Below are 19,294 nucleotides of genomic sequence, written 5' to 3' on the forward strand. Positions count from 1 at the left end.
TTCCTACCGACCTCTGTTGCCGCCCGTTCTCTCACCACCAGCGGCCTTGTGCTTACCATTGAATAGCCCGCCCCCACGCTTCCAGAAGACACCATGCCTACCGACGAGGTCAAGCGAGCCAGGAGCACTTCCCCGGTCAATCGGGAGAAGCTCGAGGGTATGTTAGCCATGTCGTCTCTCCTGTGGACAGTTCCTTAGTCTTGGACAGGATCAGCTGATTGTGCATGATGTGTACTGCTCCAGCCCAGATCAAGAGTGCCGATATGGTATGTCCGTCATCTCGAACCACACCCATGCCGAGCCCGGACCATTAACACGCCAATTAACTCCAGACCGACGACATGCAACAAGAGGTTATTGAAGTGGGTACGTGAGAGCTGCAATTCAACCAGCCCCCTTTGGATTAAGGGGAAGAATAATGGGTCTAACCATATACTAGCTCAGGAAGCAATGGCAAAGTTCACTGTAGAGAAGGTTTGTATCCCCCTGACACGGGCGGCCCTCTCCCAGCCCGGGTCCACCCACGACGGTATATTGTACTGACAGTTACATGTAGGATATTGCTCAACACATTAAGCGCATCGTATGCATCCTACCGACCCCACGTTATTTAGTTCCTCGACTAACATGTCCCGCAGTTCGACGAAAGGAAGGGTCCCACCTGGCACTGCATCGTGGGCCGTAACTTTGGCAGCTTTGTCACGCACGGTAGGATTCAGTTTCCATTCCATCCCAAGCCACATATAGCCGCCCGCCGCTAACAAACAACCTCCGCCCACAGAGACGAAGCACTTCATTTACTTCTACCTCGGCCACTGCGCAATTCTACTATTCAAGACACAGTAGGGAAACGGCCTCCTCCGTTTTCTCTCTAAGCTGTAAAGCGACCCAGGCCGCTGTCTACCACACGTAGGCCCGCCTTAATACCCAGCGCGCAAGCCCCGAGAAAAAGGAAACGGACGGAGGATAATTGTCCCGTATTTGGGCAACTGGGACTGGCTGATCAATGCCGAACGGTGCACCCAGAAGTCGAGAGAATCATAGTGAAAAGGGAGCCACGTGCTCGGCGAGCGACGGGGAGGACCACGCGGCGATGGGCGCAGCGGCTGATCTACAGCAAAAGACTCCCATTGAATTTATGTATGTTATGGTCAGGGGTAGGGACCGGGCTACGATAAGCCCTCGGCCCGGCCGCTTCGTTCTGCGAATTATATTCATCCAGGCCTAGTTGCCACACCCGGGATTTTGGTTCTCTCGTTTCGCATTTGGAAGCCCCGTGACCACGACTATTACATGAGGTACAATGTATGGACACATTTCCACACAAGTCCAACAACGTAACCCGCATGGACCAGGCTGAATTACACGTCGTGCTGAATCTAAGGGCATACATGTAAGCTCGAACAGGCTCAACTCCACGTTCCCCATTGAAAGACAACAGCACATATTCAACATCGTAACATAAGCATATGAGGGGTATTGTTTGTGTTGTGCATTGACACGAAAACAAATCATCTACTCGTCACAGAAGGCTTTGACTAACTCCTTGTCATTCGCCCTAATATCGTGAGGATCCCGCCACCGACCAAGTACAAATAACCATAAAGGAAGATAAGCCGACACCAGAATAATTCAATTCCGCCCGGAAAGTGGGAGGGGGGACGCCAAACGTAGGGAGAAGCTAGGCCAAGCGCCACGCGATTTCAAATGCACTGCTTCTGAGACTTAACAGTCATAACACCATCACCCTAAAAAGGCTGTTGCTGCTAATCCTCCGGGGTTCAATCCTTCCCGTTGCTTCACTCCCAAGCTCTAGGACCCTTTTTTTCCGAAACACTTGAAAGAAAATAAATCTTGTAGAGCAAAAATAGGAATAGTGGTATCAAAGGAACCCGCGTTCCATCCTCCTCCTCAACGATGCTCAGACCTCCACTGCCGCATAAATCTCCGTCTTCATGCGGCTCAACTGTTGGTGCATATCCAGCAAATCCGTCACCTGGTCGGGATCGGGGTTATCATGGCTAGCAACATCGCGATGAAGCTGCAGATACCGGCCGTAAAACTGTCTGAACTTGGCCGCCAACTCGACCGTCTCTTGCGAGGGCCGCTGCCGCTTAGGCTTGCTCCCAGACAACGACTCCACCGGAGGGCGCTTCCGGGCAATACCAAGCCCAATACTGCTACTGTCGGTGGTGCTGCTAGAACTCCGCACGGCCACCTCCCGGCGCCGCTCGCGCTCCCGATCCCGTTCCCGGGGACGGGCAACACGATCCTGCTCAACCTCGGACGCATTCGTTGGCGGGGACAAAGCGAGCGGTGACGACTTTGTGGGCGACGTGTTCTTGGCCTTGGCCGCAGACACACCTCGGTTCTGGCTCGCATCGGAAGCTGTGCGGGCTTTGGCTGAATTGACGGATGCGGGAAGGGGCTTGGCGGGAGGTTTTACTCGCTTGCTCAGCGGCGTGCCAGAACTAGAGCTGTCGTCGTCCTCAGCATCCCGTGGGCGTTTCGGCTGCGGTCGAATCGGCTTGGCGATGACCTGGTCATGAATGGTATCCTTATCCTTCTCGGTCTTCCGCTCCCGCGGCGGAATCCTAGCCGCCGGGGTTGGTTTCGGCTTTGCTGCGGTCACCTCCTTGACCCCTCGCTTCGGCTTCTCCGCCGGTTTTGGGTTCTCGACCCTCTGTGGCGGCTTCGGGGCCGAAACTCCGGCGGCTTTGCTCTTCCCCATCGACGTCGAAAGGGGTACCTCATCGTCACTCGAGCTTGAGTCGGAAACGAACTCTTTGGAGAGAACCCGTCCACCTTTGGCCGGTGCGGCTTTGGCCGTTGGCTTGGGAGCCGAAGTCTTCGAAGCAGCTTTTGAGCCCGGCGCCGGCAAAGCCTTCTTTTTCGTAGTAGACAACAGTCGCTTCGCCTGCGCTTCGGATGCCGACAACTTCTTCTTCCCAGTCGACGTTTGCGAGTTAGACCTTGACATAGCCTCGCCACCTTTGCCCTTCGCCACTGGTACGCCGGACTCATCCTTTTCCGAGTCGCCGCCGCTCGCGCTGGCAGTCTCGGCCCGCTGCTTCGGCGCCGTAACTACGGGGCCCTTGGCCAGGGTCACTTGTAGATTGCTCAGACAAATACCTTTGCCGCGATCTCTCTTGGGCAGGAGCTTCTGCCACAAGGGGTCCGAGGCGCTCACACGGTTGCGATCGAACCACTTGATCGCATTGCTGATCGCCTTCTGTCGACGATCCTCGCTTGAATACTTGTACTCAAAGATATCGAGGTCTTTCCAGCAGTTCTTTCTCAAAACCCACGTCTGGAGCTCCTCGTCGAAAGACGCCACTTTGTCGAGAACGGTGTTGAATTCCTCCTCCGTCCCCTCATTCCATCTCGCCAGGAGGCCGTCCCGGGACAAATCTTGAACGGCAAGTTCATGCATGAGCGGGAAGCGTTGCTGCTTCGCTTTATCCTGTGTTGTTTGTCCGGAAGCCGCAAGAGACGGGGAACCGATCCCACTCAATGCTGGGCTGGGAGGCAATGATCGAGGCGAATGGCCGCCATGCGTATCAAGCAGTCGCCCGAATTTCCCCCCTTTGGGGTTGGGTAGACCACCAACAATAACAGCGCTAAAACTCATGTCAGTCTCAACTCGCTTAGCAGACCGCTCAGATATTCATACGAGTTCTCCCTCTTGTCCGCCGCCAAGTTATCAAACGAGCGCTTAAGCTTTGCTGTAGCATCCTCAGGGCCGCCACGAGAGTCTGGATCCTTAGTCGAAGAGCCGGGGCGGGCTGCGGCAACGGTCGGTGCGGCTTTCGAGGTTACCGCCGGAGCTCGGGCTGGGGCCTTCCTCTGTGTCGGTTTGCTCGCCTTGGTAGCCTTGGTCTTCAAATATTGTTGGTGTTGCTTCGGGGTTTTTAGGATCGACATGGTGGGGTTTGGTAGCTTGGTTGCGCTCGATGGGCGATCAGAATTGGCCAAGAAAAGATCGTAACCGGAAGGGTCGGACGTCTTAGGGATGCGAATCTCGTGATCGTCAAAGAGGAATTTCTGAAAATAGCGCAATTAGAGAGTGGTTCAAGGCCATGTAAAGGAGTGGTAAAGTCCAGAAACAAAAAGACAGTATATATATGCAAAGGAAAACCAGCGGAAGTATAATTCCTCAAAGTGGCCGGTTGTACGTTGTCCCGTTGGTTAAGGTTCTATTGAGGGTGCTATTGTGAAGCACCGCTCAATAGGTACAATAGGAGAGGGTGCAGAGGCGGGGGGTTCAATACTTACTGGGTTGCTTCCCAGTGCCAATTGAATATCTCCGCCATTCTGAACACAGGAAATCATGTCCTCAATGACACTTCCACTTAAACTAATGGCGAACGCCTGCTCGGGGAGCTTGGCCGCAGACCCGACCGAGCCCTCAAGCAGGACGCCTCCATCGGGAAAGTCGAGCACCATCCTGAACCTGCTTGAAGCGCCGAGCGTAAGGTTCCCGCCAGCTCTCCCTCACTCCTCCCCTCGCGTCCCACAGGTTGGCAAGAAAGGACTCCGTCTCGCTTTAAGGCAACTAAACCCTCGAAAAAGTCGATTATTTGTAGTACAGGGCCGTCCGGATACAATCCTGCTCCAGGCGCGATGATCCAGCTCAAAATGTCCGAAACGCTCGTGTTGGAAGACGGTCCGCGAACAAGTTAAGGGAGTTCTGGTCGGGGATGTCGGTGGCCTCTCTGATAAACCAAGAAGCAGGGTGCGTGGTGATAGTTTTAAAATAAGAAGTCGCTATGACGGGGAAACGCCCAGTGAGGAGGTTGTCACAGAAGTTGAGAGGTTTAGCTTGGTCAAACTCCAAACATTTGATCATGCAATCCAGCCAGCAATCATGTACGTGTTGAATCTGATGACGTCCCCGGCGAGGCGGCTGCCACTCGTTCGATTAGTGTTCGGTACCATGCGGGCGTAAGGCATGTGGTAAAGGCACAAGCAGGATCGAATCGACGAGCACGTATGCACTGACGTGGTGCACTGGAACGGGAGAACGGGAGATCGGGGACCGACAAAGCGCGCAAGACTCGTGGTTAGTGGACAAAGGGGGGAAACGAGAGGCTGGCCCAAAGGAGCACAAAATTGAGTCTGGAGATTGAGAGGACAATGAGCGCAGACGGGAGAAGAGGCGAGCTCCCAGAAAGAGGAGGGCAAAAGAGGGCGTGCACCAAAGAGAGGCACCGAGGGTGACAAGCAAGAGATGGGACAGGGCGGAGCGGGTGGGTTGCACGATTCCCAGGTCCCCACACGTCCTTTGGGTCGGGCGCCCCACCCGGAATGGAAAACGTACTGAGCTTGTCACTTGTGGGTCTGGGAGCCCCACTGCGCTCAGTCAAGGGCCTAAAAACAGAGCGTAGCGGCCTCCGACTTGCCCAAATGGTTGGGGTTGAAAGGGTGGGGTCCGTGGCAGTACTATGAGGTACCTTGAGGAACCGGCACGACCTGAGCTGCTGCTTCTTTTTGCCTGACAGGGGGCAGGGATTGCGGGTGAGCAGCATTGTGCATGTATCCGATGCGGACCATGATCTCCAAGCGACGCCAGCAAAGTCATCGACACCTGATCGGAGCTGGGCCGCGACTGCGAACAACTTCTTTGAGGCTCTGCCGGCGTCAAGGCGAGCCGGCCAGGGGAGCGGAACTCAGGTCTCACGAGGCTCCAAGGTCAACACCGAGGTGCAGACCATCAAGCCCTCTCTCTAGTGGAGTCCCTTCGCCTCGCACTGGTGGAGCTGGAAGTCCGCTGCGTTGGGTTTCGGGGCCAGGAACGGGCAGACCGCCCAGTCTCACCCAGCAGCCGCCAAAACCGGTCGCCCTGCTCACTCTCCAAACATCAAGGCCGTGATGGCCGGCCCCCTCGTGATAAGAATGATGGTCGCTTAACAATGTGATTTATTTTCAACGAAACTAGGTTCCGTTTGGGTGGGCCTTGAAGCTCGGCGTGGCGCTCCACCTTCTCGAGCAACGACGAGACCCGGACCAGTCCCGCGCTGTTCCCTGTCCCGCCCAGGTCTCAACCAGGCATCCCCAAATCTCCCAGGACAACGACATCGCTTATTTGGTTTCCTCTTCACGGCGAATTGAATATTGTAGCATGTGTAGCCCGTCTTGAGTCTGTGTAGAATTGACCCGAACAAGAGGCGCTATTGTTTATTGCACCTCCAACGGCCATACTCCTCCAAATCGGACGAAATAGCAGACAACTTACTCAGGCTGACGCACTTGGCAAGCACTGCCATGCCTGCTCTTTTCGTACCTGAGTGGCCGCCAGTCAATCCCTGTTTCTTCTTGCAACCTGTCGAACCAAAGGAGAGGAACCGAAACAAGGGAGAAATGAGATTGGGCGGCATTGAATTAGGATCATTATTTATAATAACTGTAGAATGTAAAAGCTGAATATAACAGGTGGCTTCGTGGGAGTGAGTGTCAAAGAAGGTCAACAATCGACGTTTTGTTGTCGGGCAGGTTCAAATGGGTTGTCGTCAGCCCTCGAATGGAATCCCTATTCCCACTCAAAGCCGACGCAGCACTCGCCCATGGCTTCGAGTCTTACGAGGTGTAAAGATACACACTTTTCCTCAGGGCCCTTCACCTCATGTTCGAGTGATTCTGATTTATCGCTCTAACCGGTTCTTCCGACCCAGAGGCGCCGAGTATCGCTCAAGCACATCCTGCCCTGTTGCCGGGTGCTTCAACAACCATCACCTATCCGTACTCCGGCTTTTCCGAGAGGGAAGTTCAATACCACACCAGTAACTTGCTCACACACAGTAAGCCGCTGGTGGCACGGCCCCACTCAACACCGAGTTCTGAGAGCCTGAAAAAATCAAGACAGGACAATGAACCACAACGATTGTCCTTTTCAAGTTTCGATTCCGTTCATGGTGGGTAAAAACCCCTTTACAAACCCCATCGTTCAAACGGCCGACCGAAAAAAATCCAAATTTCTCATCCTCAAACTTTCTCCCTGTTACACCGGGGGCGACACCCACCGGCCTCACCGAATTCCGCAGAACTTGGGATGTTCTTCAGCGGCACGGTGACCAAACCTGGAATGTTGCATCGTCATACCGAATGACAGCACACCGTCTGCCTTCGCGAGACGGCAATGACACGGCAGCCACAGAGCATCTTATAGGTTAACGCATTGCATCGAATTCGAACAATTTAGACGCTCATAGATGGCGATGGCAATGGGCTTGCAGGGCTAGCTTAGCTCGCTTACTCATTAACATGAGAAATGAAGTTTTCAAGCTCGTCTGACGTACCAAACGACCCCTACACACTTCCGGGTCATGTTGGTTCTCTGTATTCTCCTAGCTAGCCACTAGACAGGCGGATCATATCGGTTTCTGTACCAGATGTAAAACGTCGGCAGATCAAAGGGATTGCGCGAAAGAAGTAGGTTTCGAGTTGTTAAGATCAAGAACAAGAAGGGCCCGACTCCCACCAAGCCGGAAAGAGACGGCACCTTCCAGGTTGGTATGCCTTCCCAATGCATTCCCCGCTGTGTCACCCCCGAGAAAAGACAACATGTATGTACATACCTAACTTCTCCCTCCCTTGAGAAGCGTGATATCGGCAGCCATTGGCGAGGTTTTCGTTTAGCGGGATGCCAAACCTCCCACATCCTGCATGTCTTGGATCCTCTGCAGAGTTCCTGTGACCGACACATGGATCCGGGCCAGCCCGGTTCCAGTTCCGTCAACAGCTGAAGAGTCGGGAACCAGCATGGCGCCAATGGTGAGATTCGCCAATCCAAAGTGGCATCGGCACACCCCACTTTAGTGTAGTCGTCGGGCCGTCCCAAACTCATCGAAGGTCGCACCCAAGATACCATTTCCCTTTGAATGCACACCTGTGTCTCTTTAATGGACAACAGCTGCTAGACAAAAAGAACAGGAAGATAATAAGAAAAATAAAGAAAGCAAAAATAGAGAAAAATGAACAGACCTGTCTCGCTAGTCGATTGGTCAACGCAGGAGTGGTCCGATGTAGCCGACGACACCTGCATACCACATTTACCCCGCGCCCACAAGCATGCGTCGGGTCGTAACATGGTATGCGTATATCATGGAGAAGAACGGCGTCACCCGACATTATCCATAGAAAGCCGACTCATCCACCGCCGTTTCAACCCCGAATTCGGCCATTGTGAAGCAAGAGAAATGATCATTCCGCACTACACTTTGGAATCAGAAGCCAAATAACTTGGCCACTTCGCCGCTGAGCCACATCCTCAGCATTTCAAATGGACTCAATTCCCAAATGAACAACATAACCCGTGCCGAACCCAGCATTGCCGCATTTCTCTGACAGTTTCCGACCTCCTTATTTTCCACGGTCACCGATCATCCTGACCCCGACGACCCGAAAGCGCCCACTCCACTCCCACCATGAAGAGCGTGCCATCGCAAGGTACGTTGCAAATAAACAACGTCCACCCACGTTGCATGCTCTGGACGTGCTCCGTCCATGTACGAGATCGATAATATCCATATTTAACTGCACCGGAAGGAGGTGGCCCGCAAGTTCTGCCGCGCCATTCGGCCGGCTTATCCTGCCGGGGTAGGTTCGGAGCTCGGAGAGAAGGCTTCTAGAAGGTGAAAACTCCGCCCGCTTTTCCCGGACTCGGCCAAACAGAAAAAGAAAAGCACCACTTGCCGATTTTGTTCCAAGGGGTCGAAAAAAAGAAAAAAGAGACGGAAAAAAAAACAGGATCTCACGGGCCGCTCAACAACAAAGCCCCGATAGAATACTAGTCTAAAAAGGTCAAAGAAATACGAAGTACTAGTCTAAAAAGGCCAAAGAAAGCCTTCGGCACCAACACCCGTTTCAACCGCTCTAATCCTAGTTTTCAAGACCAAAATCAAAACTACCCCAATAAAGATGTACTGGAGATTGTGTATTTACGGACGTCGTTTCAAAAAGGTATGTAATTTGTTGACGACACCTCCCCTTCAATTAACTACCTAGAGATATTGTGTAACGAGGCGGCATACCGCTCTCTTCCGTCCCAGCCCTTGTATTTCGTATGACCTCATCTACCTCACATCCACACCAGCATTGTGTCGGTTGTGTAATCAGGATCCCACGTTTCCCTGTGATGGCCAACCGAGGTGAACAACAACCTGGTCCCGCCGTTTTATCGTTTGGCATCTAGGCATCCTCACCCTCTTGATCTATTTGTTGAGAAATCATGCCTTGGTGTGTACTCTTCATTGTGCATGAGAGTGGAGGAGCAGCATGCCTAAGTACTGTGTCAAAGAAGGTGATGAAATTGTTTGGCATATAATTGCATACTCTAGAAGCTTTTTCGGCAGAAAAGAATGGCGAGTTCGCCCATTCGTGAGTTGAGGTAGGGAAACGACACCAGTCTTTCATAAACTGAACCGGGTTCTGGAAGCAGATTTGACAAAGGTTTGTCACACTGACGCAGATATGCAAAACAACAAATAGAGTGGGAAACACCCTCTACATCCAAGGCGGGCAAATTGTTTTGCAGCCGTAGTTGTCCATTTGCCTCAGCATACACCTACGGATTTTTATTTGGAGCATCCATGTTTGCTCACTTGCTTTGAACCATGTTCTCTGCTGAGAAGCTAAGTATGGTGAAGAAACAACAACGCTTTGCAAAGCTGAGATTGTTACAGCAGCAAACTAAAGGAGTGTTTGCACAAATGACAATGCATGGAACAATAAACTGCACGTGAATGGAAGGAAACTATCTTACAAGACTGCTTGCTAGAGGCAAAGGAACTATACAATCCATTGACTTCTAGTATGTCTCACTGCCTAGACAATTATCTTCATGACGATACCATAGTTGGGCCCAATCCCAAATACTGCCGTTGATGAGAGAACGACTCTCCAGTTGAGATGGACTTCTACAACTACAGCCTACCAAACTATTTCAACCACGGGGTATACCCACCGGTGTTCTCCGCCGGTATAGAGCCTCTCCAGAAAAACGATCCAGATAACGGCCAAGACATCTTCCTGCGAGATCCCGACTTGTCGGACCACGGCCAGCCCATCAACAACATGCCTTACTGGACCAGGACAGCAAGAAACTATACCCCCCGACTATCGCACCATCGCGGCTCAGACACCAAAAACCACGAGACCAATAAGGCCACAGATGCACCAGGGTACCAAACCCTCGGCATCGATGCTGCTCTGCGAAATCTCTACCACGAGGTCACAGCTTCGCTGAACATGTTTCATACGTTTGTGCAATGCTTTGAAGCCGATGTTGAACCTCTCAAGGGTTGGGCCGACGAGCACACCCTTGACACCATCTGGAGGAACAAGATCAGGAACCAGTTTTTTGGCGACAAACGGGAGCGAGCCAGGTTCCATGGCGTGGCAACGCGGATTATGTCCATTCGACTGGCATTGAAGGGTGCTGCCAAAGATACCAAAGCCTTGTTGAGGGTGTGGGAAAACAAGTACGCAGCTGAGCGCCAGCTTCGAACGGCTAAGAAAGCCGTTGTTTTCTGTGACGGTCTCATCGATCTCGCGGGAAGAACGGCAAGCGAGCGGCAGGCTTGCAAGGAGCTGTTGATCGAGCTCGAGGATACGAAATGTCTTCTTGACCGAAGGAAGCATCCATGGATCTGTAAGTTAACCGGCCTAAGCCTCTCCAAGCCGCGGGGCACAAAGCAAACGTGCGCTAAGACAGGCAGATGGTGAAGATGAAGTCGACGAACAAGCCGAGAGTTGGAATGAAAATGACGAAGCGAATGGTGAAGAGGGGCTGAACGATTAGTCTCCGGCGGGTGAGAGTCATGATGGGAGTGTGTAATAATTCGAAGTCTCATGTCGGTTTGGGGTGGTTAGTGTCATCTGATGAGGTTGCCAGTGTTGGAGGGAAACAATCGTTAGCAGTATCCTTGCCCTTCGAATTTTCTTGAGGGATTGTTTATTTACCTGGGCAAAAAAAGTTGGTGAAGCCTTGTCCTCGACAGAATAATCGGAATCGAATTGTGTGGCCATGGTTCTTCCATAGAGGGAAAACCACAGCCACACGCTGCGTATTGCACTCAAGTGTTTGGCACAAGCTTCGTAACGGCTCTCCCAGAGGAACCATGGGAACCGAAACCCGTGTTGCCACAGGACGGCCCCAGGTCCTGCTTTTCTGATGCCAATTACAGACGCGCGGTGGCGCCAAGCCGTCACCGGCAGAGTCCGCAACCCATCGAACACCCGAAAGCGCAGACAGACGAACTAAAGAGCGAAGCGGATTCTCCGAATTTCTCATATGCCAGTAGGGGTTTTGAAAGCACTACTTTCGCAGGCTTTCCGTTTGTAGCATAGAAACGCAGCGTTGAAGAGGACAAGGCTTCACGAGGAGAAGAAAAAGAGAAAGGAAAAGGAAGTCAAACTAAAGCCCGAAATAGTTTTGGAGTCACCCAAAAAATTGCGGCTCGTGCGACCCCAGCCAATCAGTTGCCAAGGATCGACCCACCAAGAGGGCTTCTGCTCGAAACGGTCGACCCCCACTCATCAGCTTCACCACCCTCATCCGTAGCCCAAAAAAAGTTTCTCCCGAAACAGAGCGGGTCACCGCCGGACCTAGCGCCCCTCGTGGGCTTTCCCAGCGACACGGGGGCGGCTAGGGCGGTGTTTCTCGATGGTCTTTCCCAATGGCTGCTTCCCCCCAGCTTTCTAGAACCGGAAGGAGGCATTTCCGTTATCCATGTAAGCAACGATGCCTACCGTAATCATGCCCGTCTCAAAATGTCCCTTCCCTTATGCGTATTCTATGATGTCCTCCTGTTAAACATCCCGGAATCGTTTGCGGCTTCTTCAGTGAAAATTTTACCCCCCACCCCATCCCCAACGCCGTTGGTCGTACTTCTCTTTCTTTGATATTCACGTCCTGTGGTTACTCAACGTATCATGCTCCTACCGGTTGCGGAGGATGAGTTTCCTCACCTCTGGCAAAGACCCAGTTATGAGGTGCTTCTTGCACGGCTGCAAAAGCTCCGAGTGGAACCCCGGGTTTGGGGCCTTCGTGATTCGCGCGCCGAGATCCTGAAGGACCAGGCCGCCACTGCTCACGACAAGCGAGAGATCATCTCATTTTTATCGACGATCATATCTAGTAGTTTAGGATGGCTTGGGGACGACGACGAGAGAGAAGTTATATGGGAAGAAGCTAGCAAGCGCATGTCGGAGCGGTGTGGTCGGACAGGTATGTCTGGCCGATACGGCCGTAACGGGCTTGTATTGGTTGAGCTTTGAAGAGAGGGGCTAACGACGGCCGTAGCGATGGGCGAAATCACAAGGTGTTGGCCCTTCTCAAGCCGAGACTATGGCGCCTTCGACCTCACGATCCGAGAGCCACCCCTGGTTGGAGACTCGCTGGGTCTCAAGACGTGGGGTTCGTCGTACGCTCTCGCCCAACTTCTCCAAGATATCGCTGCCCGGTGCCTGACACACCTATTTGTCCTTGGCGCCATGTCATCATCACATGAAGTCCTTGAGCTTGGGTCTGGCACAGGGCTTCTTGGTCTCGCAGCAGCCTGCACCTGGCGAACTAGCGTTGTGCTGACGGACTTGCCCGAGATCATCCCTAATCTGGCGTACAATGTGTCTCTCAACCAGAAGGTTGTGGAGGACCGAGGTGGCAAGGTCGAGGCCACTCCGTTAACATGGGGTAGTGGCAGGGAAGGTACCGCCGCGATGTTCCGGGAGCTGAATCGTTACAAGGTCAGAGATCTTTTTCGGGACGTACCCAAGCGGCCTGTAGATTTGCTGACACACCGCTAGCTCATCATCGTCGCGGATCCCTTGTATGACGACGATCACCCAGACCTGCTCAGCGCCGCACTCGACGAACAGCTTTCTAAGTGCTCGGATGCAAGGGCTCTTATCATGGTACCACAAAGGGATGAGATCACCCAAGGTCTTCTCAATACTTTACGGGACAGCTTAGCTAGAAGCCAGAACCCTCTGGTCTGCCTAGAGGAGAACGTTGTGGCTGGCCAAGATGACTGGGGCGATGATGATAACAGCAGCGAGACCTCGAACATCGGATTCTGGTGGGGAGTTTTTGGGCGAGGTAGGGCTTAGGAGCTTAATCTGGGCGCAAAGTTAAGGGTTTGGTAATGTTCTCTAATATGCCACATACCGGACGCGTAGACTTGTTAGAGAAGAAAGATAGACCGGATGATAGACATACACTTCGGCACCATTAGATAGTTGCTATAATCATGATGGGTTTGAACCGTCATCCTCTCTCTATCCCGATAACATCGGCTGGTGAAAACGTGATACTATAGGACTTGAATTAACGAGACGTATCTAAGGATAGTGTTCACAAGTTAAAGACCCTCCTTTCATGCCCGATTCCACACATTCTACACTTTTCAGGAGGATTCGCCGCCTCCCTGAGCCCCCGTAGATTCGTACATGAGTCGGCGTGATGCGTACCGGTCCAGGAGGACCGGTACATACCGGCATTGGTGGTTGTGTGTTTAGTCATGAAGCAGTCTTAGACATACATGTTTCGGGACCAATCTGGCCCGAAACAGAGGAAAATGGGAAGGGGATACGCGAAGCAAAGGGCTATGGCTGTTCGTACAGTACAGGGTGAATGGGGGACTGGTATCATAGGTGGAGTGGGCAGATCACACTCGGTTGAGAGCCTCCTCGCCACCAATGAATCGACCGAAGAAAAGACGTGGTGAAATGAGTTGGATAGTGGCTGCGATTCACAAAACGGAAAAGGCTATCGTTAGTTCCCCCCTCGTCTCTTGTGTCTATCTCATGTGCTCTGTAGCCGATCATCAACGACTAGCCTTCCGGCGATCCGGGTACACACGTTTCTTATTCTCGGGACGAAGGCTTCCCCCACCACCATCATAACTCTAGCCAACCTGGCGCATTCTTACACCGACCACCCCCATCGGCCAACCGTGGGTCATTGACGGAATGAGAAAACGGGACAACGTGACAGGATGAGTTCCAGAGCGTCATAAATTTAAACCTATCCCCAAGTATTTTGCACCAGACTAAAAAAACACATGGCAGAAAGAAGAGTGCTTTGATAAACCAAAACCCCTCGCCAGGCCCAGCGCCTAATATCGAACAAAAGAACGTGATTTGTGAGATCAAAGACGGGGTATCTACAGAAATAAACTCCGACAAGATAGAAATAGGGGAAAAGCATTATTCATGCTGGATACGGCGTAGGTAGGTTTGGGAAGATCAATAAGCCGTTCCAAGCGAGGCGCGCGGTGTTGAATAAGGGGGGTGGACCAATGCGGGGCTTGAGTCCGAGGAGTTTTGTGTGACACGGTCTACTCTGCGGTGGCTAGAAGGACCGGGAGATGGTTTCGAAGTATGTTTGGTATACGTTCTGGGCGGAACTGTGTTACTAAGAACACAGATCGGGGTATCGCCGTGTCGGTAATGTGATCATTTAGACGGCGATACTTAAATTCTTCCTCGTTTCCGCGTCATCTGGCAAAACACCAAATACGAGACGGAAAAGGTCTCGGAGAAAGCTGTACTGATTAGAGCGAAGGGTCATCCAGCTGATGCTCTTCGCGATTTCGACGGCCGTGAATCGCTTTCCGCGGACGGGAAGACTGGCTGAGGCGCGGAAGGCGTTGTCGGTAAGAATAAGGTTTCTATAGCTCTGCAGCAAGGTTGCGTGGCTAGGTAGAGAGCCGAAGGAGCCTGTTGGGAGAGTCTTGACAAAATTTTGTAGAGAGACTGCACCGGCGGTACCATTCGCTGCTGCAGCATCCCGGTTGAAGCCGATGTTCATCGCAGCCTTCAATATGAGCGCCTTCACACGTGTGATATTTGTATCCTCCACTGTGGCGGCGGTTGTGGCAGTGCTCGAAGTATGTTGACTGCTTTGGGTGTAGCCCGATAAGTTGGAGGCATTGCTTGACCAGCGTCCACCGCCACGGTCGCTGCGCGAATCTGTTGAAGTGCCTAGAACCAGAATGTTGGGCATCTGAGGACTGGCGTCGGGCGAAACGGGGGTGTCCTCGAATTCAGTGACCGGTGTCTCGGGTACGACGGGGTGTGGTCGTGGCCGGTCGATATCGGCGAGGCTGCGGAGGCTCTCGCGTTTTGAATGTAGTGAAGCGCGGCTACCAGCGTTCGACCGGGAGACATCAGAGGAGTGACTACCCATCGGCTGGAGGCCGAAGGGTGGACCGGCAGCGAAAAAGTTGATCTGGTTCGGGCGTGGGGTGCCCCGATCTGGTCGTATTTGGGTCCAACCTTCACGGAAGATATCGCAGAGTTCCCAACATGCCTGGACGGCTGAGCCAAGGAGTTCTTCATCGGGTGCTTTGCCGTCTCGTCGATTTTGTCGTAGGCTAAATAGCATCTCGGCCAACGACCAACAGGCTCGGAGGAGCGAGTCTGTTTCTTCGGCGAGGTCACTGCGTTGTTTCATGAGGCGATGGCAGAGCGTAATATAGAAATCTAGGGTCCGTTCCCTGAATGCCTCGGGGAGGGACCGGCTGTCCTGTGCGCTGTAGAGGCTGGAGAGATGTGTTAGACAAACCCCAGAGCACGGAAGCAGAATTTAGAGTAGAGTAGGGCATGAGGAGTCAGTTCGTACTGGTTGTTCAGCTCGAAGCTCACCCGGAGGATTGAATCGGCTGTCTCATCCTTCTTCAGTCGTACATCAAACAATGATTGACAGAAATCACGGCAGAGGTCGAGGTTCGTTCGGACACCATAAGACTCGGAAATATCGTCCCGGCTTTGATAAAGTCGCTTACAGAGCTTCCAGCAGCTCTTCCATGCTTTCTCGTGGGCATCCGGTGTTCCCGAGCTGTTGAAGACACGCTCTCGGTGGATCGAGCTAAGGTTGGCGAGTGTGTTGCACAGCGTCCAGCACTCCTCAAGGGCTGCCTTGAGCGCTTTGACCTCGGTATCCTGCCCAGGCGAAGGCCCCGGGAAATCGTCCGCCTCATCATACTCGTCATCATCCGCGTCCTGCTCATGACTTTCGGGTATCACTAGATGTAGCAGGGGGTGGTCAGATTGATCATCATCCTCCACGAAACCCACATGACGAGACTTACACTCCAAGCTACTGGCAGTACTTGATCGTAACTTCGAGGGGTCGCCTGAAAGCACATCTTCTAGTTTTTGGGCTTGTGGCGTTGGCGCGTCTAGCCCAAATACTACCGGCTTCACCTTCGTGTTGACCACGGGCGGAGGCAGTTGGTTTGGGGGTGTCTAAAACCAAAGTCAATACATCAAGTCCGTTGAGGCCGCGTAGACCGGACTGTGAGTTCAAAATCATACCACGGTTGATGGTTCACTTGGTGGAGGGCTGCTTGCGTTTGTACTCTCTACGCTGGCGATGCTAGCCGTGTTCGACTTCGAGGCTGCATCGCTTGACTGCTGGCGGCGATTTCCCTGGTAAGTATGGCGGCCATGCTAAAATGACGAGGATGAAGGGCATACCCAATTCTGAAAGCCAGGGGGCGCATGTATCACTGAGACAACCTCTTCGCTGAGTGGCCGTCGGATGTTGTCAGGGATGTTGGTCCTCAGCATCATGAGCTAGCGACATTCCGGTCAGCCGACTGTATCTTGCGCATCGAATCCATCACTACCGTACCGAATTTCGTACATGGCCGTTTTCCTGCTCGGCATTCTCGGCCGCTTCATCTTCAATTTCTGTGGTCTCAGTCCCGTTGGACGTTACGGGAGAGGGGCCGACGATATCACTGCTGGGGCTCATCAAGTGGGCCGAGCTTGGCCTTACGAAGGAATTGGGACGGAGGGATTGTGAATCGGGACCGGAGGAGGAGCTATGTCAAAAACATGGGGGTTAGAGTTCGTAATGGGGGACGCAAGGTATGCAGCGGGGACGGTGATTTCGTACGCCATATACTGAGAAGATAGGGAGCGCGGTGAGTCTGGTCCCGTGGAGAGCGACATTTCTGCGGCATGCGACAGATACCTCGAGGCGATGGATCCCGTTGACGACCTCAAGGGTGCCTCAAGAGCCATCGCGCCCAACCGTAGGTAGTGGGGCAAGCCGAAGTCGAAGAACGGGAAGAAGTTTTGCAGCTCGTGGTGGTGTTTTCCGCCGATCCGGCTTAATGATACAACAATACCGGGTCGGTGTTGGGCAGCAGCGAGGTCTCGCAAAGGGGCGCAAAAATTGGCGGAGGATTTGACGATATCACACTCGATGGGGAGGACGAGGCGGATGGGAGGAAAGGAAGTCTCGGCCGTCTGTTGCTCCTGGGTCTGGGAAAATGTTGAACAAAAACCGGTAGCCCCGCCCTGCAAGTTGGGTCGGTTGGTTTGGAAGAATGATTCCTTGCCTTGTTGCTGGGAATGGCAGAGCACGAATCGACGAATGGAGTGGCGAAGGGATGCCTCTCGGGTTTGCAGAGATCCAAAAGCGGGTGCGCGTAGTCTGATCCAGGTTACAGCTTTGGAGCTTGGATTGGACTTTCCTCGGTGATGATGAGACGTCGAAGTTGAATATCGAGTTGTACCGAGGAAGGCTAGTATCGCCTATCTTTGTCCTGCGGAAGAATAGCGACAGGCACAAGAACGGCCTGAGCAGCGCGGCAACAAAAACGGACAGACGGTAGCGGGACTTGTTGAGCAAATACGGAGCGCAGCTTAGCGGGGTGCGACAAGTGGCCAACGAGCGTGACTGTCGACTCTCTTCTGGCGGCGAACCTGTCGACGCGGGCAAAAGCGGCGGGGTTCGGCGGAGGGAATTCTAGCGCTAGGTGCGTGAGTCGTGACTGGTATGAGCGGTTGACGAACGCACGTTCTCTGCGCTTAAGAGGAGCGCGACAACCAAACGGGAAGAAGATGGCGGCGGCGCGCACTTACTAGTGGTTTACTGGGAACTCAAGGGCCTCCCTGGGCAAGTGGGCGCCTTACCTGAACAGGGGCAAGACTCTTCGACAACACCACCAACCGACCGAGCCTGCAAGCGCATGCAGCAGCACTTCCACGGCGCGGCCGCAACATGAACGACACAGTCTCGGGAACAAACCCTGGTCCTCGCTTTCGAGGCTGTGGCGCTTGGACCGGGGCAGAAACAGTGACTCGGGCGGGCGAAGGAAGAAAACTACCAGACAATTGTTGTTTGCCGAAGAACTTTTGGGCCGTTTCTCGTGCAACCCGGACCGTGCTTGTCGGATGGTTAACGCTATGTTGTTGACCGCCCCGTTGTGATCCTCTGATGAAAGAGCGCGAAAGCGCGCGGAGCGGGAGCAGCAGCAGCAGCAGCAGCCCCGGCGGCGTGGCAGACAGTCCAGTCGCAGAAGAGCAGAGGACCTCCCGCCCATTCAGACAAGGGACCGATGCGTGTTAATTCTGCTCTGGCCAGTAGGAAGTCAGCGACGAGCCCCTCCTTCTGCCGATGGGCTGCATGGGTCGTGGCGCCGGCGCTTAGCACAACTTGTGGCTCCTCTTGCCCGCAAGTTAGCGGTCATGGATTTACAAACCGTCCCTTGTCCGCCATCATTTCGGGAGGGGGCAAGTAGGCATTTTCTGGAGCTACACTACCAACTCGCAACATCCTGGATCGTCATCCTGGTTCCCCCCCCAGCCAGTTCATCCCATCTCACCTTGACACTAGTGGAGGTAGTGGACAACTGTAGTGTACAAAGTTGATAAAGGCAGGGAAAACAGACGGAAGTACATAGTATGTCTCGTTGAGACATTCCCTAACGGGCAGACTTGGTAGACACGGGAATGAGGCTTGATCCTGCTCCCCAGATAGTCAGCACTGCTTGTTTTGGGAGACCAAAACCTGGACGGAAACATGGCCGAGCTCGGGAAGAGCAGCGGGCGAGAGTCAGAAAACGGTAGGGTCGCCCGCGAATTGTTCATCGGATCCGAAATCTCCGGGCACCGTCCCGCAGGATGCACAGTGCTATGTTAATCTAAACCCGCGCTTAGCACCGTGCATGGGATTAAGGCTAGTCACAACTGGCTTGGAATTGGAAGGAAGCGGTTGTGGGGAGGGAAACTTAGAAAGTAAATCTCGATGCAGGTTTGGGCAACGAGCAATGCTGAATAGACATAAACCTCAGGCTATGAAGGCAAACATCACGGGAAAAGGGCATGAACCAGGGTATAGGGTAATAGGATGCACGCCGATAGCTTCGAATGTTGGCGTGCCGCATGGACGAACTTTCGGGTGGGGTTGATTGGCTGGCTCGACAAGGGTTCGAAGTCAACGACAAGTGGTCTCCCGACTGTTTGGTTCAGGTCCTATTTTGGCATAGCGGGGAGCAAA

The 19,294-nt window shown here is 53.2% G+C and overlaps 5 protein-coding genes across 5 annotated transcripts; 3 read left to right on the forward strand and 2 right to left on the reverse strand.

Moving 5' to 3' along the window:
* Positions 1–93: 93 nt before the first annotated feature.
* C8A04DRAFT_33876 (dynein light chain type 1-domain-containing protein) lies at positions 94–846 on the forward strand (the record flags this gene model as incomplete). Its single annotated transcript, XM_062782639.1, has 7 exons — positions 94–157; positions 244–266; positions 333–366; positions 440–474; positions 557–583; positions 639–708; positions 782–846. 7 exons carry the CDS (start codon positions 94–96, stop codon positions 844–846), a joined length of 318 nt encoding a protein of 105 aa, XP_062641126.1.
* A 1,075-nt stretch (positions 847–1,921) lies between these two features.
* Positions 1,922–4,446, reverse strand: C8A04DRAFT_8885 (uncharacterized protein; the record flags this gene model as incomplete). Its single annotated transcript, XM_062785279.1, has 3 exons — positions 1,922–3,620; positions 3,674–4,044; positions 4,276–4,446. The coding sequence occupies 3 exons, from the start codon at positions 4,444–4,446 to the stop codon at positions 1,922–1,924; spliced, it is 2,241 nt and encodes a 746-aa protein (XP_062641127.1).
* A 5,460-nt stretch (positions 4,447–9,906) lies between these two features.
* Positions 9,907–10,798, forward strand: C8A04DRAFT_24308 (uncharacterized protein; the record flags this gene model as incomplete). Its single annotated transcript, XM_062779080.1, has 2 exons — positions 9,907–10,648; positions 10,716–10,798. 2 exons carry the CDS (start codon positions 9,907–9,909, stop codon positions 10,796–10,798), a joined length of 825 nt encoding a protein of 274 aa, XP_062641128.1.
* Positions 10,799–11,931: 1,133 nt separating this feature from the next.
* C8A04DRAFT_24309 (S-adenosylmethionine-dependent methyltransferase) lies at positions 11,932–13,107 on the forward strand (the record flags this gene model as incomplete). The annotated part of the gene is made up of 3 exons (XM_062779081.1): positions 11,932–12,226; positions 12,302–12,744; positions 12,805–13,107. 3 exons carry the CDS (start codon positions 11,932–11,934, stop codon positions 13,105–13,107), a joined length of 1,041 nt encoding a protein of 346 aa, XP_062641129.1.
* Positions 13,108–14,458: 1,351 nt separating this feature from the next.
* C8A04DRAFT_8874 (uncharacterized protein) lies at positions 14,459–17,031 on the reverse strand (the record flags this gene model as incomplete). Its single annotated transcript, XM_062785274.1, has 7 exons — positions 14,459–15,542; positions 15,623–16,025; positions 16,092–16,248; positions 16,318–16,413; positions 16,480–16,578; positions 16,637–16,829; positions 16,904–17,031. 7 exons carry the CDS (start codon positions 17,029–17,031, stop codon positions 14,459–14,461), a joined length of 2,160 nt encoding a protein of 719 aa, XP_062641130.1.
* Between the last annotated feature and the right edge of the window lie 2,263 nt (positions 17,032–19,294).

The sequence above is a fragment of the Dichotomopilus funicola genome, assembly GCF_033296635.1.
Source record: "Dichotomopilus funicola strain CBS 141.50 unplaced genomic scaffold C8A04scaffold_2, whole genome shotgun sequence".
In the NCBI taxonomy this organism is placed as follows: Eukaryota; Fungi; Ascomycota; class Sordariomycetes; order Sordariales; family Chaetomiaceae; genus Dichotomopilus; species Dichotomopilus funicola.